At 38.1% G+C, this 18,682-nt stretch overlaps 1 protein-coding gene across 7 annotated transcripts in view; it reads left to right on the top strand.

Moving 5' to 3' along the window:
- Positions 1–10,276: 10,276 nt before the first annotated feature.
- The window catches only part of exoc6 (exocyst complex component 6), a 32,816-nt gene continuing 24,410 nt past the window's right edge, over positions 10,277–18,682 (top strand). For 4 of the 7 annotated variants that reach the window (XM_044102369.1, XM_044102367.1, XM_044102366.1 and 1 more), the window contains exon 1: positions 10,277–10,449. In XM_044102369.1, the coding sequence (XP_043958304.1) occupies positions 10,313–10,449 (137 nt within the window). In that variant the 5' untranslated portion in view covers positions 10,277–10,312. Of the gene's footprint in view, positions 10,450–11,677; positions 11,857–18,682 lie in introns of all 7 variants that reach the window. The other 3 variants (XM_044102370.1, XM_044102371.1, XM_044102368.1) reach the window with 1 other exon arrangement.

Genomic DNA, 18,682 nt, shown 5'->3' with positions numbered 1-18,682 from the left:
GTGTCAAAGTCATTGAGTTCCAAGAGTTCCAAGGTAGGATTGCTTTCTGTGATTATACGTTTGTAAAAGGATTGCTATCCAAAAACAAGACAAAAATGAGACGTTCAATACAAGAATGGCAGACCATGGAGGATGAATTAACTGACGATGATCCTCAATCCCAACAGAACCTCATGAAAAATGGGGATGAAAGAGCCAGAGACACAACGCGGCGATCCATAACGCCAGAGGACAACCAGACAGAAAACTCTCCGTCCAAGGAGAGAGTCCAACAAGCTGAAAAAGATTTACGGAAACAACAACAGAACACATATCAGCTGAAGAAGGAAATTAAATTGCTGGAGGTTAAAAATTTTAAACTTTCCAACAACTTTAAAGGGATTTCCGCTAAATTTCTGGAAAGTGTAACTAGGATTGAGGAACTAGAAGGTCAGTTAAAAAACATGGAACAAGCTCTTGCAGAGAAGACACATTCTCTCATGGCTGAAACTGCACGGAGGCGCGACTTGTCTGAGAAAGTGGCAGGACTGAAGGTGTACAGAGATCGAGCCCTTGATGCAGAAAAACAGGTGAAAGAGCTTAAAGACGACAATCAAAGATTGAAAATACAGCTAGATGCGTCTCAGCTAAAAGCACTCACATCTAGAAATGAATCAGAGAGCCTGAAAGCTGAGCTTAAGATGCAGTCTGATATATTGAAAACTAAAGAGAACACAATTGACAATTTTAAGATTGTCTTGGATGCAAAGGAAAAGATAATTGATGCTCAGAAGGAGGAGATTAAGAAACAACGCAAAGTTGCACAAGAGACAGAAATGGAGGCAAAAAGAAATCGCCAGAATGAAGAAACTTCTATGAAGCGACTAAAACACAAAGATGATGAAAATCTGAGCCTACGAAAGGAAATCACGTCACTACACAAGTCTTTGCATGATTTTGAGAGGAAGATGTCTAAACAAGAGTCGAAATACCAAGTCCTCCAGGAGAAATGTGAACGTGCTCAAACAGAAAAAGCAAACCTACAGAAAAAATATCATAAACTAAAAACTTCTGCAGCAAATCTTGAGAAAGAAATTGTTGAAACCCAGACACTCCTGGAAAAGTCCAAGCAAGAGACTCAATTTTTTAAGCATCAGGTGGAGCAGGTCAAGATAAAGCTGGTTGACACGAAAGACAACAGCAAGGAAAATAAAATCAAATTTGAAAAGGACCTCCTGCGTACACAGGAAGATTACATGAAACTGAGAACGCAGAGAGAAGACGCTCTGACCAAAAACAGAAGAGCTGCAGAAGTACTTCTCAGCAATAACAGAAAAATTGGAATACAAGCCGATATCATTCGTGAACAGGAATGCAAGATCGTAGAACTAACTAAGGAAGTTCTGCGACTCCATGCGAATGAGCAGAAATTCAGAATGGTTAAAGAAACGTATTCCAAGGTGCAAAGGCTGGGGCTAAATGAGGAGAATGGAGATATTATACTTCTCCCAGACACGGACAAGAAAACGGGAAAACTCACAATGCTTCGCACTGAGAACCGCAGATTGTCCACAAAACTGAAAGAGAAAGTGACAGAAATTGAAAATCTAAAGCTTGAGGAGGCGAATCTCCAGAATGTGATGAAGTGTCTCAAGTCTAAGTTAGACCATGTGCCGGAAGATGTAATGCTTCAAGTTCAGGAGAGTCAGACCACCATCAAAGCTCTTAGAAGGCAGAAAAAAGCACTAGAGGCAGAGGTAACTGCATATCTCACGAAAATTAAAATGCAAGAAATCAACATCAGTGAGTTAAGAAATAAAATTGCAGAGATCTCATTTTCAAAGAAAGATAACTTTCCACCAATTCAGTCACAAAATATCAGACTGAAACCTGAGGACTCAGACACAAAGTCTACGACTAAACCCCGAAACACTGGTTTTTTGCCGCCTCTTCTAATCAATTCATTTGGAAATGCAAAGATGTAGGCAGGATCTCAGTGTTTGAGGGAGGGTCCTCCAGGACATGTGGGAAGAAAGTGGACCATGTCGGAAGATTTTTGACAAAGGGAGAATTTTATTGATTTTTCAAGAGGAGTGGTCGACCTTCATTATTTGGGGTGGGTCCTGCAGGACATATCAGGTTTTATGGGTAGATTTTGGTCAGGGGGACAATCGTATTGACATTTCAAGAGTGTGGTCAATGCTTAGTGTTGGGGTGGGGGTCCTGCAGGATATTTGGGGTCCAATTGGACAATGTGGGTAGATTTTGGTAAGGGGGATCATTTTATTCATTTTTCAGGAGGGATGGTCGACCCTCATTATTTGGGGTGGGTCTTGCAGGACATTTCAGGTTTTATGGGTAGATTTTGGTCAGGGGGAACATTGTATTGACTTTTCAAGAGTGTGGTAAATTCTTAGTGTTGGGGTGGGGGTCCTGCAGGATATGTTGGGGTCAAATTGCTTCTCATTGAATTCAATTGGAAAGTGTGTCCAAACTTTTGGTCTGTACTGTATATATAAGTCATATAAGCATAGCTTATATATACACGCTATGCTTATATATATGCTACATATATGATACATATGATAGCATATATGTAGCATATATGGCATATATATGCTACATATGCTATCATATATATGCTACATATGATAGCATATGTAGCATATGTATATGCTACATATGCTACATATATATACTACATATGATAGCATATGTAGCATATGTATATGCTGCATATGCTACATATATGCTATATATGCTGCATATGCTATCATATATATGCCATATATGCTACATATGATAGCATATATGTAGCATATGCAGCATATACATATGCTACATATACATAGCATATATGTAGCTACATATATAAGCTACATATGTGTAGCTTATATATATAAGCTATCATATGTAGCATATATATAAGCATAAGATATATAAACATAGCATATATGAGCTATGCTTATATATGCTAGTGACTTCTACAGCACAGACACTCAAAAATGGCATATTATTTGCAGATCATTAATTCGTTTTCAAAATATTTTTTTAGACCAATTAGGTGAAATTGGATCATTTCCACGGCACACCTGACGATCACTCACAGCACACTAGTGTGCCGCGGCACAGTGGTTGAAAAACACTGCTATAGGGAATGACTGTTCAGTATTCATATGTATAGTTCATTTTAACATAACATGAGAAAATGATAATACTATAAAATCTTGTGAACTTTAATTTCCAGTATGCAGTGAAGAGAAATGCTTAGAGGGTTGGGCTCCACACAGCACTGGTGCTTATGGAACCCAAGCAGCTAGGGCCAGCCCTGCCTCTAAATGTATTAAGTTATCTTTATTTCAGGAGCCAATCAGGCATCTTTAGATTAATTTCATTTAAAAGGAGAGAGACCAAAAGCACACTGTAAAAACTGTTGACCTTTGTCCCTCAACATTTGCCTATCAGAGGCAGCACATGTTCAACAACAGGAGGCAATCCAAGACCCATTCACGGTATGCAACTGCACCACTTTGATAAACACCGTGTGCATCTTTGCATCTTTTTCACTTCTTCATTCTGAAAGCATGCTGAGCCAATTGCACAACAGTCGCAGACAGACAAGACTGGAACACACACACAGTGACACACACACATTTTTGGTATTATGGTGTCCAACAATTATTTGAAAATGGACTTAAAAAAAAGATGCATACTCTTAAAAAATGCTTTGTCATAGAAAATATTTGTTGTTCTTTATTCTTGATTTGTGCAACAAGTAATAATGTAACAAACAGCTTTCTTTGGGTGTAGAGATTATGCTAGCAATCATCACTACTCAGGGTGACATGTACAGATTATGTAAGCATCCAGCTGTGCAACACAAAAAACAAACAGTTATTAAGATACCTGTATTATTATTGGGAGAATTGAATGAATCTCTAAGCCATACTGTCAAAGTTGTCAGAGAGTAACAATAATTTGACAATGCTCTAATAAAACCATCTTAGTTTTGCATGCTGTTTTAAACAGCCAGCAGTTCTGATAATCGCGTAATAATCCTAATCAATACGTTTCTTATCAGCACCAATATCTGGAAAACAGAAATGTCAGAGAGGACAAACACCAGGTTGGAACAGATCACCAACCTTCCTTCCACCCCTCCTTCCCACTGCCTGCTTGACTCTGTTCACAAAATCTGCGTTGTCTGAGCTAGTCTTTACATTTAAATCTGTATTATAGTTTTAATAACAGCAAATGTACATAACATAGATTCTGCACACAGCACTTACATGCTTGCTTTATCCCAGTCTGTGCTCTGTCCCATTCTTTCATTTCTGTCCACTGGAAGCTATAATATTCACACGTGTGGGACGGGGGGTCAGCATTGATGATGCTATGCTTCTCAGCTCTGGACCGGAGCTGCAGAAGCTGCTTATTGGCTCCTTCAGAGGAATGGCTGCAAGGGTCAATTCAAGACATCTATAATTCAAGGATTCATTCTGCAGAATTCAGAATAGAACCAGGATCAAGGCTTATTCCTTCAGGTGAATTACATGGATCCAGAACTCCTTTGGAAGGAGATGGCCTTCCTCCACCAACATTCACATTTCTCAAGAACCGTTCCCATGTTTGGCTACCCTACAGTTTTATCCTCAAACAGCTCTGACTCACTTGGTGCCAGTGTTACAAACACTGAATAGCTTTCTGGACTCTTTCTTGTCCTTCTTCCTTCAAGCTGTATCTTCTTCACTCTTCACTAGCTCCCTCTCAGGTGAGCCACATTTGACTGATTAGATGACTAAAGCATATCAGGCACTTCACACACAAACAGGGATTCTCTCTCTCCTCATTACACTGTTTGTCACAAAGATAAATGCTGTTCTATTTAATAGAAAACTAATCTGGTATTACATTTTCATTTCACTGAACACACCCTATATATAAATATATATATACAGTTTGCATCAAATGACATAAATAAACAGCATTTTGCTGGTGGAAATGAGGTGCAGAATGTTAGCTGGAGATATGCACCAGCACCCCACCAGACCCCACTAGGGACAAGGGTGTTAAAAAATAGATGGATGGATATAGATAGAGTTGTGGCAGCAAAAAGCCATACAGGAAAGAATAGAGTCAAAGTGGTCAACCAATAACAAGTTTCTGTTTTTGTTCAGTGCTATCAAATCAAACCAAGAAGAAAACAACATGATTACTTTAAAAACCATTAACAATCTCTTTACGTAACCAAAACAAACATTTCACTATTTTAACTATGTAAAATCATGTCTTGTCGCAGATTCAAAACTTTTCTGATTGTTTTGATGTTGACTTGACAGAAGGTAGATGAAAGCCATTAGCTTTGTTTGACTTCCCCTTAGTGTTTGATAAAGCTGTGTAGCCGGATGAGCTTGACCTGTTGTTCCAGGAGGATGAAGGTGAAGAGGAGCTGACCGCCATGCAGGAAGACAGACTGCACTGCAAACAACCTGGTCTGCAGCGACTGCGGCTCAACCGGCACACTGTGACTCCACCATTCTTTGTCAAGCAAAGCCTCTACTTCACTCATTATCACTTCATCCAGAAAACCTAGAAAATTACATTTCCTAATGTAGCATAAGATAAAACCATTACATTAGATGGCAATTTACTTTTTTATCAATAAAAATAACCAACAAGGTCCACATTTGCCTTAATATAATCAAAAATGATTTTATGTAGTGAAAACACCAATACTTGAATCACTGTTGATTTTGTAGAGTGTAACAATGAGGGACATAGAACAGCAGACACAGATATCCACTGAGGAGGATGTTTGCATTTCCTCTGGTTCTCAGTCAGAACCTGTCCACTTTAAGGAGGCTGGAGACAAAGCTAACAACCTCTGAGGGGTTTGTGTCTGCTAAGCAATAATTACAAATGCTATTTCTCTCTCTTCTGTGTGTGTGTGTGTGTGTGTGTGTTTGTGTATCTTCCTGTGTAAGTGATGAACATGACTGAGTACACTGAGCAAACTAGGCCCTGAGAGAGACACTTATTGAGCTAGTCAAGCTTTTTGTTGGGCTCACAAGAGCTCTACATGCAGACTTACTGCTGCATAATGGTGAGGAGAAGGACCCAAATGCAGGAGACAGGAGCAAGTGAAAATAAACTATTTTACTCAAGAAAACTCAAAGGTTTAAGCCCGGGCCAATCTAAAATAATACATCACCAGAGGACCACTAGGAAGCCAGCTGGTGGGAAGAACAGCTGGCTGCAGCTGGCTGATAGATGTTTAAGTTAGCAAGTTGATTACTAAACCAGGAGCAGGTGTTTGATTAGAAACTGGGTCCAGAAGACAAAACTGAAGACAACAGAAGATGAACTGAGGAAGTGTGAGAAATGACTGATAAAACACACAGGGAACAATTACCAAAATAAAACCACAGTCCCAAACTCCATCTTAAGAGTGTGTTCTAGATGGAGGAACCCTGGTGTGCTCCATGGATACAGGAGGAACCCTCTGAAGAAAGCAGGAGGCCAGTCAGGAGGCAATAGGGCCCAAGGTAACTCAAAAGCAAGGCAAGCCCAGGTGGATGCCCTCGTGGGAGAACGCAGGAACAGGAGACAGAGACTAGCCCATTTGAGGACTCTAATTGGAGAACCTGGGAATAGGAACATGTGGTTGAGGTTGATGATGGGGCAGGAATGAAGATATTGACCAGACTCTCTGGAACTGAAATGGAGATGTCAGCCAGACCCTGTGGAATGGGAGTTGAGGCATCTTGAGGATATCGAGGCATGAAGCATAAGGAAGAGGAAACAGGAGATGCTGACACAGGTGATGGAGAGTATGAGGAAGTGGTGGGACGTTCAGGGATCAACCATCAAATAAAGGACTGAAGCTGTTGCTGAAGTAGAGGTGGTTTGTTAAATAACTATCCAAATTTAGTCTGGTGGTTCCATTCCAATTCCTCCAACAGCTTCACAAAGCCCAGAGAATGAAGCAGAGGACCCCAGCCCCACTGCAGACACTTCCAGTTTACTGGTGAAGAGGACTTACTCCAGATCTCAAACTGCATTCCTTAAGGGTCAGAGTCCTCCAACTTATAATGTCTCTGATTCAGCACAACAATCTCCAACATTAGCTGATTAGCAGAGCTTGACTGCATTCTAGTAAGGCAGTTTCACCATTTAATTTGAATGTGTAGGTCAAGGGACACATCTTGCAATATTGTGGCCTTTGAGAAATACAGTTTGAGACCACTGGTTTATATACAATTCAGAACAGAATCAGAAATCAGCTTACTGACCAAGACTGTGCAGAATCAAGTGATATTCAAGTGCTCACAGCATACAGACATCAGCTATAGATATCTAAGCCTTAGAGGACATAAAATAAAGGATAAAATACTGGAGGTTTGAGAAAATAGAGCACAAACAAAAAAAAGAAACTGAAGTACTGATCCAGGAGTGCTTTCTATTTTAGTGAAAAGTGAGAATTTAATCCTCCCTAAGCAGTTTCATCTGGGAGAGAAACAGATCAACTTTGCACCGGTTTTAAAGGCCATAGGATGAAAGAGAGACCAGACAGTCAGTTGCAATAAGAGCTCGGCCAATAACTTCAAGAGAGATGCAGTTAATCTACGAAACTGTCACAGCTACATAGAAAGAACACTAGGACAGATGTAGAGAAAATGTAGAGAAATAAGACAGGAAGTATAAAGTTAGAAGTTGAAACAAGTAATGCAAAATTGGAGAAGAATATAACAGAACAAGGAGAAATGGTCAGTTTGTTCTCCAGTAGCCTAAACCGATGGCAGCATAACTACAGACATGGCTCAGGCTAACCTAAGCAGCTCCAATTATAACCTTCATTATAAAAGGAAAGTTTTCAGCATAGTCTTAGAAGCAGACAGATTGTTCTCCTTTTAGACAGATAAAACTGAGACCTGGTTCTTCAGGCGATATTATCTATGTTTTTAATTTTCATCCGAGCTCTGTGCAGCATTTTAGATCAACGTTACCAGATTTTGGGGATTTCCTGATAGTAAAAAAATGACAGCAGTCCAGCCTTGAAGTAACAAATGAATAGAATCATTTTCAGAATCACACCTGGACAGGATATCTTTGATTTAGGCATTTTTTCAGAGGAGAAATAAGCAAATTCTGGAATTATGTGATTTAAATTACATTTTCAAGTCAAAGATAACATCAATCTTGTGTATTTTATTACCAAAGACAAAATTAATGACATCTAGAATGAGTGACCAACTAAACAGCCTATTCAAATGGATAGATTCATTTACTTACATTTCAATGTATTCAAGTGATAAAACTAAGAATATTGTTGAAAGGACACATCTACTTATTAACATTTATAATGTTTTTTGTTTGTTTTTTTTACTGTAAAAATCCATTTAGGAACTGAATGTACATGTTGCATAAAGTACTACCTCTAGCTCATGGCAAAGTGTCAGAGTGAATCGACCTAAACAGGATAACATCACACATGATGGTGAGGACCAGATGCCTTTTTCATGTCATCTCTAATGGTTTCTGAGTTAAAAAAATTATTCTAAGGATGAAACATTACATACTGACGCCACAGAATGCATGGAGCATTACCGCCATCTGTTGGAGAGGTTACAGTCTGCTCTGGCTTTGAAAGCTTACTGTGTAACAAAGAATAAAGACCAACTGGTTAAGATTCATTTTGAAAGTTCAGCTGTAACATGCTAATCTAAAATCCCATTTAGATTTAATCAGGCATTTATTACACTGTAGAGACAGTTTGGTTTCTATTTGGAGACCTAACTCTTTTGTCTACTTGGAGACATTTCTATTCCTATATCTAAGCTTTATAGTTGATTTAAAAAAAAAATAAAATTATTTTAACCAGATCAAGTAAAAAAATATCCAAACAACAACAGGGTTTTAAAAGTTTTGATCTTAAACCTTTCATGTTGTTTACACTGCAATTTTAAGGATTTGACTTGATGCCTATTGTTAGCAAATCAGAGTGCATAACCAAGTCCACAAATTAATAAAATTGGAAAAACTGATGTTTTTTTCAGTGTCAAAATGCTGAGAGACTTAGTCAGAAATGACAAGCTCTTGGCTCTGAAATTTAGTGTGTTCAGACGTCCTCCAGTTGTATTTGTGCAGAGAATAACCTACAATACAGGTCAAAAGTTGCATAGCAGCTTGTGCCCCGGATGCACACAAAAAGCAGGCAGGAAGTGGACAGGAAGCTGGCACAGCATGGAGAGGAAGAGTACATGGAGAATAGAGGAGACAATAGGAACCTCACCACCTCACTCTTCATTTGTTTAATAAAACACATGCACTTAACATGAAGAGCACATTCACACCAACACTCAACTTAATATTTAATATTTTAACCACAGCATCCTGGTGGTTGTTGGTTAATATTGCCAGAAGTAACAGGGCTAAAACAAATTAATACTAAAATTATTTTATTTTTTTTTGGACCAAAACCATATCTGGCTCAGTTTTCTCAAGTTAAAATTCCTTATTTTTGCTCCAACTCGGCATTATTTTTAACTTGCCTGCATTTGGGTCCCAGATTCCACATAAACCGATGGAGCACGATGTAGAGGAGAATGTCACACCATCGCTCAACGTCATACTCTCTCTTCACTTCCCACTTTTGCTCTCTGTCAAAGCACTTTTTTCAGTCAGATATAATTTTGCAACTTTTGGCCGTTACGGAATAGGCCAACTGTTTTGTTATGTAATTGGCCTCGTACTGTGTTTGCATGACTGCTGCACAGAGAAGTCACAACTCTGTTTGCTTCAAATCATGTTATAATGTTATTACCTTGTCAAAACATACTTGGAGTGTTGCCTTGATTTTTTTCATGCATGTTTGAGGAATCCTTTAAAGTCTCAAAACCCATTTTGCGAAGAATAGAAGGAAATAACAAAGTGCGTGGTGAAAGCTGCCCTTTGCTTAAGCTGCTCTTCCACAATATATCTATAGACATTGTTATTAGTAATTACTAAATCTGCTTCTGCGCCAAGCTTTATAAGTCTAACAGTCAAGATTTCACTTTTGTTGGTTTCAAAGTCCAGGGAATCACAAGGTCTCTCTTTCCTGTTGCACCCTCATTTTCTGCTGACCATAGCAGGTGCCCTGGAATTCACCCCCCGCCTTCTTGTCTCCGTACACACACACACACACACCCACACACACATGCACACGCACACACACACACACACACACACCTACACACACACACACACACACACACACGCACACACACACACACACCCACGCACGCACATACACAGATTTTTTGCCGTCTTTTTTTATTTAGTCCTGTTAAAGATGGACACTGACAGGGTTCATGCAGCTCTACCCGACCCACCAAGTCAAATCGAAGAAGACAAAGTGGAGGAGAAGGCCTTTGGAAATTTTTTTGCTGAGTTAGAATCTGTGGAGTTGCCTCCAGGAACTGCTTTAAGGTAAATTTATGGACAACTCATTATCTGATCATTATATCTTAAAGAAAATTAGTTAAAATGAAATTCCAGCAAAAAGCTTGAGGACGTTTTACCAGCCTCTGAGAGGCATTACAGTAACTTTTCAACTGCTATATTATACTGTACTAAGTAGAACTCTTTTAGAGGGAATTAAAATTTTAATCAATTCATTTGTTTTACTTGAATTATTACATAAGAAGGAAAGATGCTAAAAGAAAAATATAACCTGTATTTGTGTTAATTTTATTATATGTTAACAATCTCTCATAAATATAATTTACTAGACTCATATAAGGGATTCTATCTTTGGAAATGGTAGTTTTTTAGCCAGCCTGCAGAAAACTCAGGAATTATACTTAGTCATATTCCTACTGGATTCATGATATTGAACTGTTTTTGGACATACTGCTTTCTACTGCACCTATCCCATTTATTTAGATGAAAAAATAAGAAGTTTTGTGCAGCCATGGGCAAATATTTAGAATTGTTATTGTTGCAATTTTTTATTCTTTAACAAGAACCTGAAGATATGAACTTGAGTGACAACAAACAGGGGCTTCATGAAGCAGCTGACAGGTCAGATTTGCAGGGTAGAACGTTGCCATTTACCTTTTGTTTTAATTGGCACCATGCATTCAGATTCAAACTGTTTGTTGGTCATGCTCCTGAATTTTGCATTCTTATGCTTTTAACAAGTTTTGAATAGTGGAAGGATGTGCCATCATCATAAAAGAAGACTTTCATCACCAGACCTGCTCTTAGTGGATGGAATTTGAGTTTTTACTTTGAGGAATAATAACTCCTTCCAATCTTTCAGTTGACAGCTCTTTTGTTGGGGCCATGGTTCCTTAATAAGGCTGTTTTCTCTCTAATGGATCTAAAATTAAAGATTTTCCATTTGTCACAGTATCATTTAACTGCTTCTTTTTGTATTTGTTTTAAATACTAAATCAATGTATGTAAACTTAAGTACTCTTATTACATATTGCTGTTCTTATGGATAATGTGACTCTGACTTATGGAATCACATTATCCATAAGAACAGCAATATTATTATGGATACCAATATTATTATTACCAATATACCAATACCATTATTCTTATGGATAATGTGACTCTGACTTTGACCCTAGCATGTTACAGATGTGAACTATCATTAGTTGAACTATGTTAGAGTTGAATTGAATGATGTATATGTAATATCTCTTAGAGCTCCCCCCAGAGGCCGGAGCTCAGTCGGACTTCTCTGTGGAGATGCAGTCAAAACTGTAATACACTGTACATAACAATCATGGCGGACAATGAAACCCTGGAGTGTGTAACGGAGCATGAGCGGATACTGCAGGAAATTGAGAGCACCGACACGGCTTGTGTCGGTCCGACTCTCCGGTAAGAGCCGGTGATTGTGTCCGAATGCGGTTGTTTATTCACCATGTTAGAACCTTCATTTAGAAACATCCACAGTCTGAAAGGCCAGGGCTAGCACTGGTAGCTAATGTCCATAGTGATAAAATGAAGCAAGAGGCTACACACAAACTAGCTAACAAAGCGCTTTGAATAAATGTAATAAATCTTTAGCAACACCAGACTCATTTGTGATTTCGTTAATGCTAAATAAAGATACAAAGCCATTGAATTAACGGAGATGTCAATATGGTCTGCTTGTGTGGACGTTGTATGTCTTTATTGTTATTCTACTGATGTTAGCAGACGGCTAACTAGTAACAATCTTGTTTTGTACAAATCAGAAAGTAAAGATTCACGACAGTCTGTCGTAGGACGCGGCTCGGTCTGTGGGAAGGGTTTGAATTGATCCAGTTCCAGCTCTGTTGTATCCTGGATCAGTTCTGTTTGCAGTACTAGCTTCCGTAGTAGCTGTCAAGGCCAGCATGAATGACATCAGTTTGATAGACTCAGCCGCAGCCGTTTCCGTATTCATGCCTTGAGGCGATGACTTCAGGTGTCAGTGCGTAAAACGATGAAGATACGCCCCGAAGGTAACGATGCAGAACTCTTTCAGTTTTGTTTGACGTTTATTGATGCATTTCTGATCACACCACTAAGTTTCATTCTGTAAACAGTACATGTGGCTAGGATGGATATATTTCTGCTCGGTGGGGTGTGTGGCAGTTGCAGAGACCTTTAAATGGGCTCATGAATTTAAAAGGGACATGGAAGGCTTAAAAAATAGAAAAAAAACTAAGAGGAAAACATCAGTGTACATGTACAGCATAATCTTTAACAACCTGAACTACTATCTCTGTCTTTGTTCCCTATCTGGGTTTTATTTGCATACTCTCAGATGCATGCTTTTTTTTTCTCTTTTCTTCTTTTGTTTCCATTTCCCTATGTAATGTTTCTCCTTTTCATTCATTCATTTTTACATTGGTTGTGGCAGAGCTGCATGTTGAATATGTAATTGCACTGACATTGCTGAAAATTCCAATAATATTCAAAATGATTAACCTACATTTTTTGACCCTTTTCTTTTTTTTTATACCACATAACATGTCATCACCACGTTCTTTGTGCTCAAAGGTTATTTTCTTCAGATCTCCTGTCTGTGCAAGGATCTTCACTCCCAAGTATAAAAGATTCTTCTATCATTTTAACTGGACTGTAATTGAAGTACTAAACACTTTAGATTATGCATCACATGTACGAAAAGACAGCAGGAGAAGACCTGCATTAATAAAGATGGTTAAAAGTTGAGCAAATGATCTGCAGTATGTGGAGTGGATGTTACTCACATAGCTGAGTGTAATGTTTTAATATTGTCAAATACAGTTCTCTAAAGTCGAAGGTATTTGCCAGTAGATTCTTTTCTGCTTCTCTGATGAGACAACCTGCCTCGGTCAGTTTGTGACACCAATTTGCAACAACTATCCTCTTCAGGGAATAAAAAAGGTCAATTCAAGCAAACCACAGATTCCAGTTCAGTCAATACATTCTAATTGATCCAAGCTATCAAACAATCCAGTCAAGTTCATTTTAATATTGAAATTGGTTAAAAAAGTGTTCTATCTCAGGAAACACCACAGATTTCATTGAGTCATTGAATTGCAGTGTTCACACCTCCTGGATGAGCTTGTAGCAGCAGTGGGTAGTTGCTTGGTTTGTGTTGGTAACTTTGCAGCAATCCCTTAGTGAGCATGCACATAGCAACAGTGGAGAGGAAAAGTCCCCTTTAGCAGGACGAAACGTCCAGCAGCACCAACACTTGGCTTGGTGTGAATGATCATGTTGTTGGGGGTTTGACAAGGCAGAGCAGACACACAAAAGAAACTCAAATATCCTGACCAAGAAGTAATGACTATGTTTAAGAAACAGCAAAGATTTAAATGGCAACAGTAGCTCCTTCTGCGACGTCATTTCAGAGAGAAACACAGATAAGCAGCTGAGCTCTGAGCCAGTTTTCTGTCTAGAGCGCGTGTAGTGAGTTGCAGTGATAGATCAACCAATGGCTTTGTTGAGGAGAGAGACGGGGTTAAACACCAAAGACAGGACCAAGTGGATCATGAAGATATCGACAGCAACTCCGCTAATGCACCCTGTCAAGGAAGGTATCACAGGTAAACAGAAAGACAGACCGGATGTGGCTTCTATGAAGAGAAAAACAGAGAAACAACATGAAGTTAAAAGCTGAACTTAGAAATTAACTTAGATTATTTAATTCTGATCAATAAAGGATCTTCCTCCCATTCTACTACTAGAACCTCTGCAGTAAACCTGCAGTCCATTAGGGACATATGGACCAATCAGATCTCTAATATGTGATGGAGATTATTAAGGGCTTTATATGTGAGAAGGAGAATCTTAAATTTTTATTTTGGATTTACCAGGGAACCAATAAAGAGAAGCTAAAATAGGAAAAATATGATCTCTGTTTTTAATTGTCATCAGAACTCTTGCTGCGGATTTTGTCTCAGCTGAAGGATTTTAACTGTAATTCCTGTTGGTAAAGAATTACAGTAGTCCAATCTTGAATAAATACATGAATGAGATAAGATAAAACTTTATTATCCACCAAGATGGAAATTTTCGCCTGGATCTCCACCCATAAAGTAAAACACATTCATAAAATCACAGTCATGGACTCTGGAAATTTCCAGTATGCTGATCAATAGTATGATGATCTTTGAAACCTGATTGAAATTCTTCAAGCAGGTCTGTCATTGCTGTGGGACTGCTCAGACACCTAATTAGCAACTATATAGGAATGATATCTTTACAAACACAAACAAGGGCTTTCACATGTAAATACAGGCAAATGTTGTATTTACATGTACAGTCACTCAGCTTGTAAGTTTGTTAACACACAGTGAAGGCCAGGCTGCCCGTAGTTTCATGTTACAGAGACTGTAGGAAGGCTTAGGTTTGCAAATGTCTTTTGAAAAAAGGTCTCACCATATTGCTTTGCTGGTTTGATGCTGGTTGCTGTGCTGAAAGGTTCCCTGTGAAATCTACAAAGAGAAACTGAATCAGTTAGCACTGAAGCATGTAGGAAACATTCTTTGAGAAAATCATTAACAAAAACATCCTCAATACTCATGCCTTGTTTGCCACAGTGTACAGATTAGCAAAGGTTATGCCTATGATTGAAATGGGACTGAAATAGTAAACGAATCCCTCCTACACAGTTAAATAATTTCTTAACAATGACCAACCACTTTGATGCCTTTCTCACTACAGTACTGAGTCTACCATTGTTAAAGTGTTCAGTGACATCCATTTAAACATGGACTGTGGAAGAACCACGGTGTTGGTTCTGCTGGAGCATTTGACACATTGATCATGAGAGCTGGGTCCGACTTAATGCTATTGTAAATGACTGGTTCACGTCTCATTTAAAGACGTGAACCAGTCCTTGTTCTTCAGGCCTTGTATCACCTAAAGAACATTTCTAGGATTAAATGACTGATGTCCCAAAAGATCTATAGAATCTCATTCATGTGTTTATCTTTGGTTGCATTGATTACTGCAACAGCATCTTCACAAGTCTGCTTAAAAAAATCCTCCAGCTGCAGCTGATCAAGAATGCTGCTCCTGACATTCTGACTAAAACCAGGAAGATGGAGCACATCACCCAGTTCTCAAGTCCTTCCACTGAGAGAATAGACTTTAAAATATTGTCGGTAGTTTATAAATCTGAATGACTAAGCACCAAAACATATTACAGACCTGTTGTTGTATCACTGTATCACTGAGTTCCTTTAAATAAAGGCTAAAACCCTTTAATTAATAAGAACTGAAACATTAACTAATTCTAGTCTGGAGTGCAATTTTTTATTACTTCTTTTTATTTTGCAACTGTAGTGTTGTTTTTTTTCCATTTGTTTATCGTGTTATGTTTTTATCACTTTGAACTGCCTTGACTGTTGAAGTTTGCTACAAAAATAGCAATATTCCTCCTTGCAACTGACTTCTGTAAGTCCAGATGAATGAGGAAGTTATAAACACTGAGTCAAGTCAAATGGTGTAAGTCATATGTCTTTCCATTATGACACTAACTAATCAGTAACTTGGGCGTTGACTTTCAGCTGTAATCATTAATGCTGCACTTTCAAGCAGCTACTGTGTAGACCCATAATATACCGCATCCTTGGGAGCCAAGGAAACTCGTTCTATTCAGTTTGAAGTGTGTGGAATAGTTTATATGAATGTCCTGAGAGGGAGAGTTGCAGTATTTATATTTATTTTCCAATCAAATTAGTTCAGTATTAGTGACCAAGGAGCTAACACTCAAAGAGAATTTGGGGACATTATGGTGATAGAAAACAACTGTATGGATGCATTCTTGGATTCTGTGCATTCTGTATGGATTGCATTGTGTTTCTGTGTTTGATATGATGTAAAGCACTTTGAAATGCCTTGCTGCTGAAATGTGCTATACAAATAAAATTTGATTTGATTTTGATTTGATTCTCTTATTCTCTCCATAAATTAGCTTCAGCTTTAAAGCATCTGAGCTAGATGTATTATTATGGTATAATAAAGAATAAACATGCATTGTGTACATGACTCAGTTGTTCCTCAGTTTGTATGGAGAGATAGAGAAGTGGAAGTGTTCATCTGGTCTTCGCTGATGAGGACTGATTGCTTTATATGGATTGTAGATGTGGAAGTAGAGTTGCCACACCAATGGCGTGAATGTCCGAGTTCATATGGTGACATGGAGAATGAGCAAAAGAAAAGAAATGGTTAAACTGTCCTGCCATACAACATTAGATTTTTCTGAGGTCTACTGCAGATGACGTGTTTGAACAGACTGAAGAGTTAGGATCTATTAAAAAAGTTTTACCATAACAGAAACCCTAATTGGCTCTGGTTCAGTTATTTTATTTACTTGTTCATATCCCCATTCTAGAATCTGTCTCCGCTGACTGGGGTTCTCATCTCATTTTGCCTGGTTGCCTCTTGAAATATGAGATTAGAACCCTTTCGGAAACCAAAATAACTTTGTGACCTCCCGGGGATTTTGAGGAAACGTCATTTTTACAGTAAAAAATTACCATAGTTGGATGTTTCCGTCTGCACCAGATGGAAAAATCCAACTGGTGCAGGAGTGTCAAAATGCACCACATCACTGTTTTCTGTTTATCTTCTTACTTAATTTTACTTGTCATAGAAACGTTTTGACAGAGTGTCTGCATATTCTTAAAAAGTCTTAGATCCATGTACCTAAAACCTTAAAATACCTTAACTTCATTAAAAAAAAAAGTGAGTTGGCCACAAGTCTTCAATTGAGTCATGGCAGGGCTATTAAAGCTCATATCTGTACTGCTTTTTATCATGGGGCTTTTCTGTCAGGCTTAAAATCTCACTAAAACCTGCAGAGATCTTTTATTAAGAGAACATAAAATTGATATAATGTTAAAATTTTCCATCACAATATCAGTTGAACTTATTGTTCCATTTTCCCCACCTTGCTCATTGGGTGGGCTGTAGCATCTAGATCATTAAATTCATAAAATTCTATACCAAGTGTGGACATTGAAGAAGGTTAAGTCATTGACATGCAGGCAGTTTGTGATACTTTTAAAAACAATCCCTAAACAAATATTGCATTCAAGGTGTCATTTTCCAGCTGCAGCTTTGGATGTCCTTATTTTGTGACGACGTTCAAGTTGATGTACATTTGGCAGATGTGGGTAATGCATACTTAGCAAAAAAAAAATCCTTTATATATGGATGTTGATCATAAACATAAATACATACAGCATACTCTAAAGTATGTTGGATGTGTCGTTTCCCACTCAGTCACTTAAATAAGTTAGTGAGGAAGTTTGTGGTTCATATGCAAACAAATCACAGCCAATATACTGTCTGATGTAAGGTGGGAAAAATAATGTCACCTGTAAACCTCTAAATGTTTTTTTCTTTGCAGGCTTTTTTGATTATTCTATATGTTCTTTCATTAGCTGTAAATTATTTCAAATGTAGTACATTTAAAATCATTTTTAACTGAAGCTGGTGATTTCTGTCCACTGTTTTCTATTTATTGATAGAAAAAAAAAATATTGTACTTCACTTAGTGTCACTAGATGGAGACATTGTTCCTGAAATAAACCTTGGATTGTTGTTGGGAACTGACTGTTCTTGTTGTGCTCCTCAAAAAACTTTATTCATATAATATCCTCATGTAAAACGCTATACAGGCCTGACTGCCTCTAGGTCCTCTCTGTGTAAGGCATTGAATCATAATTGTGTGATTTTGTAATAACTATAAATCTTTCAGTTTTGAATTTACATGATTCTATTTTTAAGCAAGTTACTTAGTGAATAAAATGGCTGAATTACAACAGACCGCCATAAATAATGAAAAGCACAGTAAATGTGTTAAATGCAATTTATGCCGACATGCTGACTGCTGTTACAAAAAGGACAGCTTTGTCAAGATAACATACAACTTTTGCGACTGAATGCAAAAGGAAAGATTTCCCATGCCCCCCTGCAGGCTGTGCACAAATAAAAAATAAAAACAGAAAAGAAAATAAACTGAACTGAACAAACTAACACAGTTGAGCTACCATGTACGGCTACTGCGCCAGGAATCACTGCAGTGTAACAGAACCAAGGTGATCAGCAAACAACTTAAAGCATAAATTAAACTCTTTAACTATAGACATAGACATATGTAAAGAGACAGGTGAAAATGAATTGCTTTGTTTGTCTATATTTTCTAGAGTTCTCACCCTCTTTCTCTTTTCCTCCC

The sequence above is a fragment of the Gambusia affinis genome, linkage group LG20 (assembly GCF_019740435.1).
Source record: "Gambusia affinis linkage group LG20, SWU_Gaff_1.0, whole genome shotgun sequence".
Classification (NCBI taxonomy): domain Eukaryota; kingdom Metazoa; phylum Chordata; class Actinopteri; order Cyprinodontiformes; family Poeciliidae; genus Gambusia; species Gambusia affinis.
This window is presented reverse-complemented; position numbering and strand designations above follow the sequence as displayed.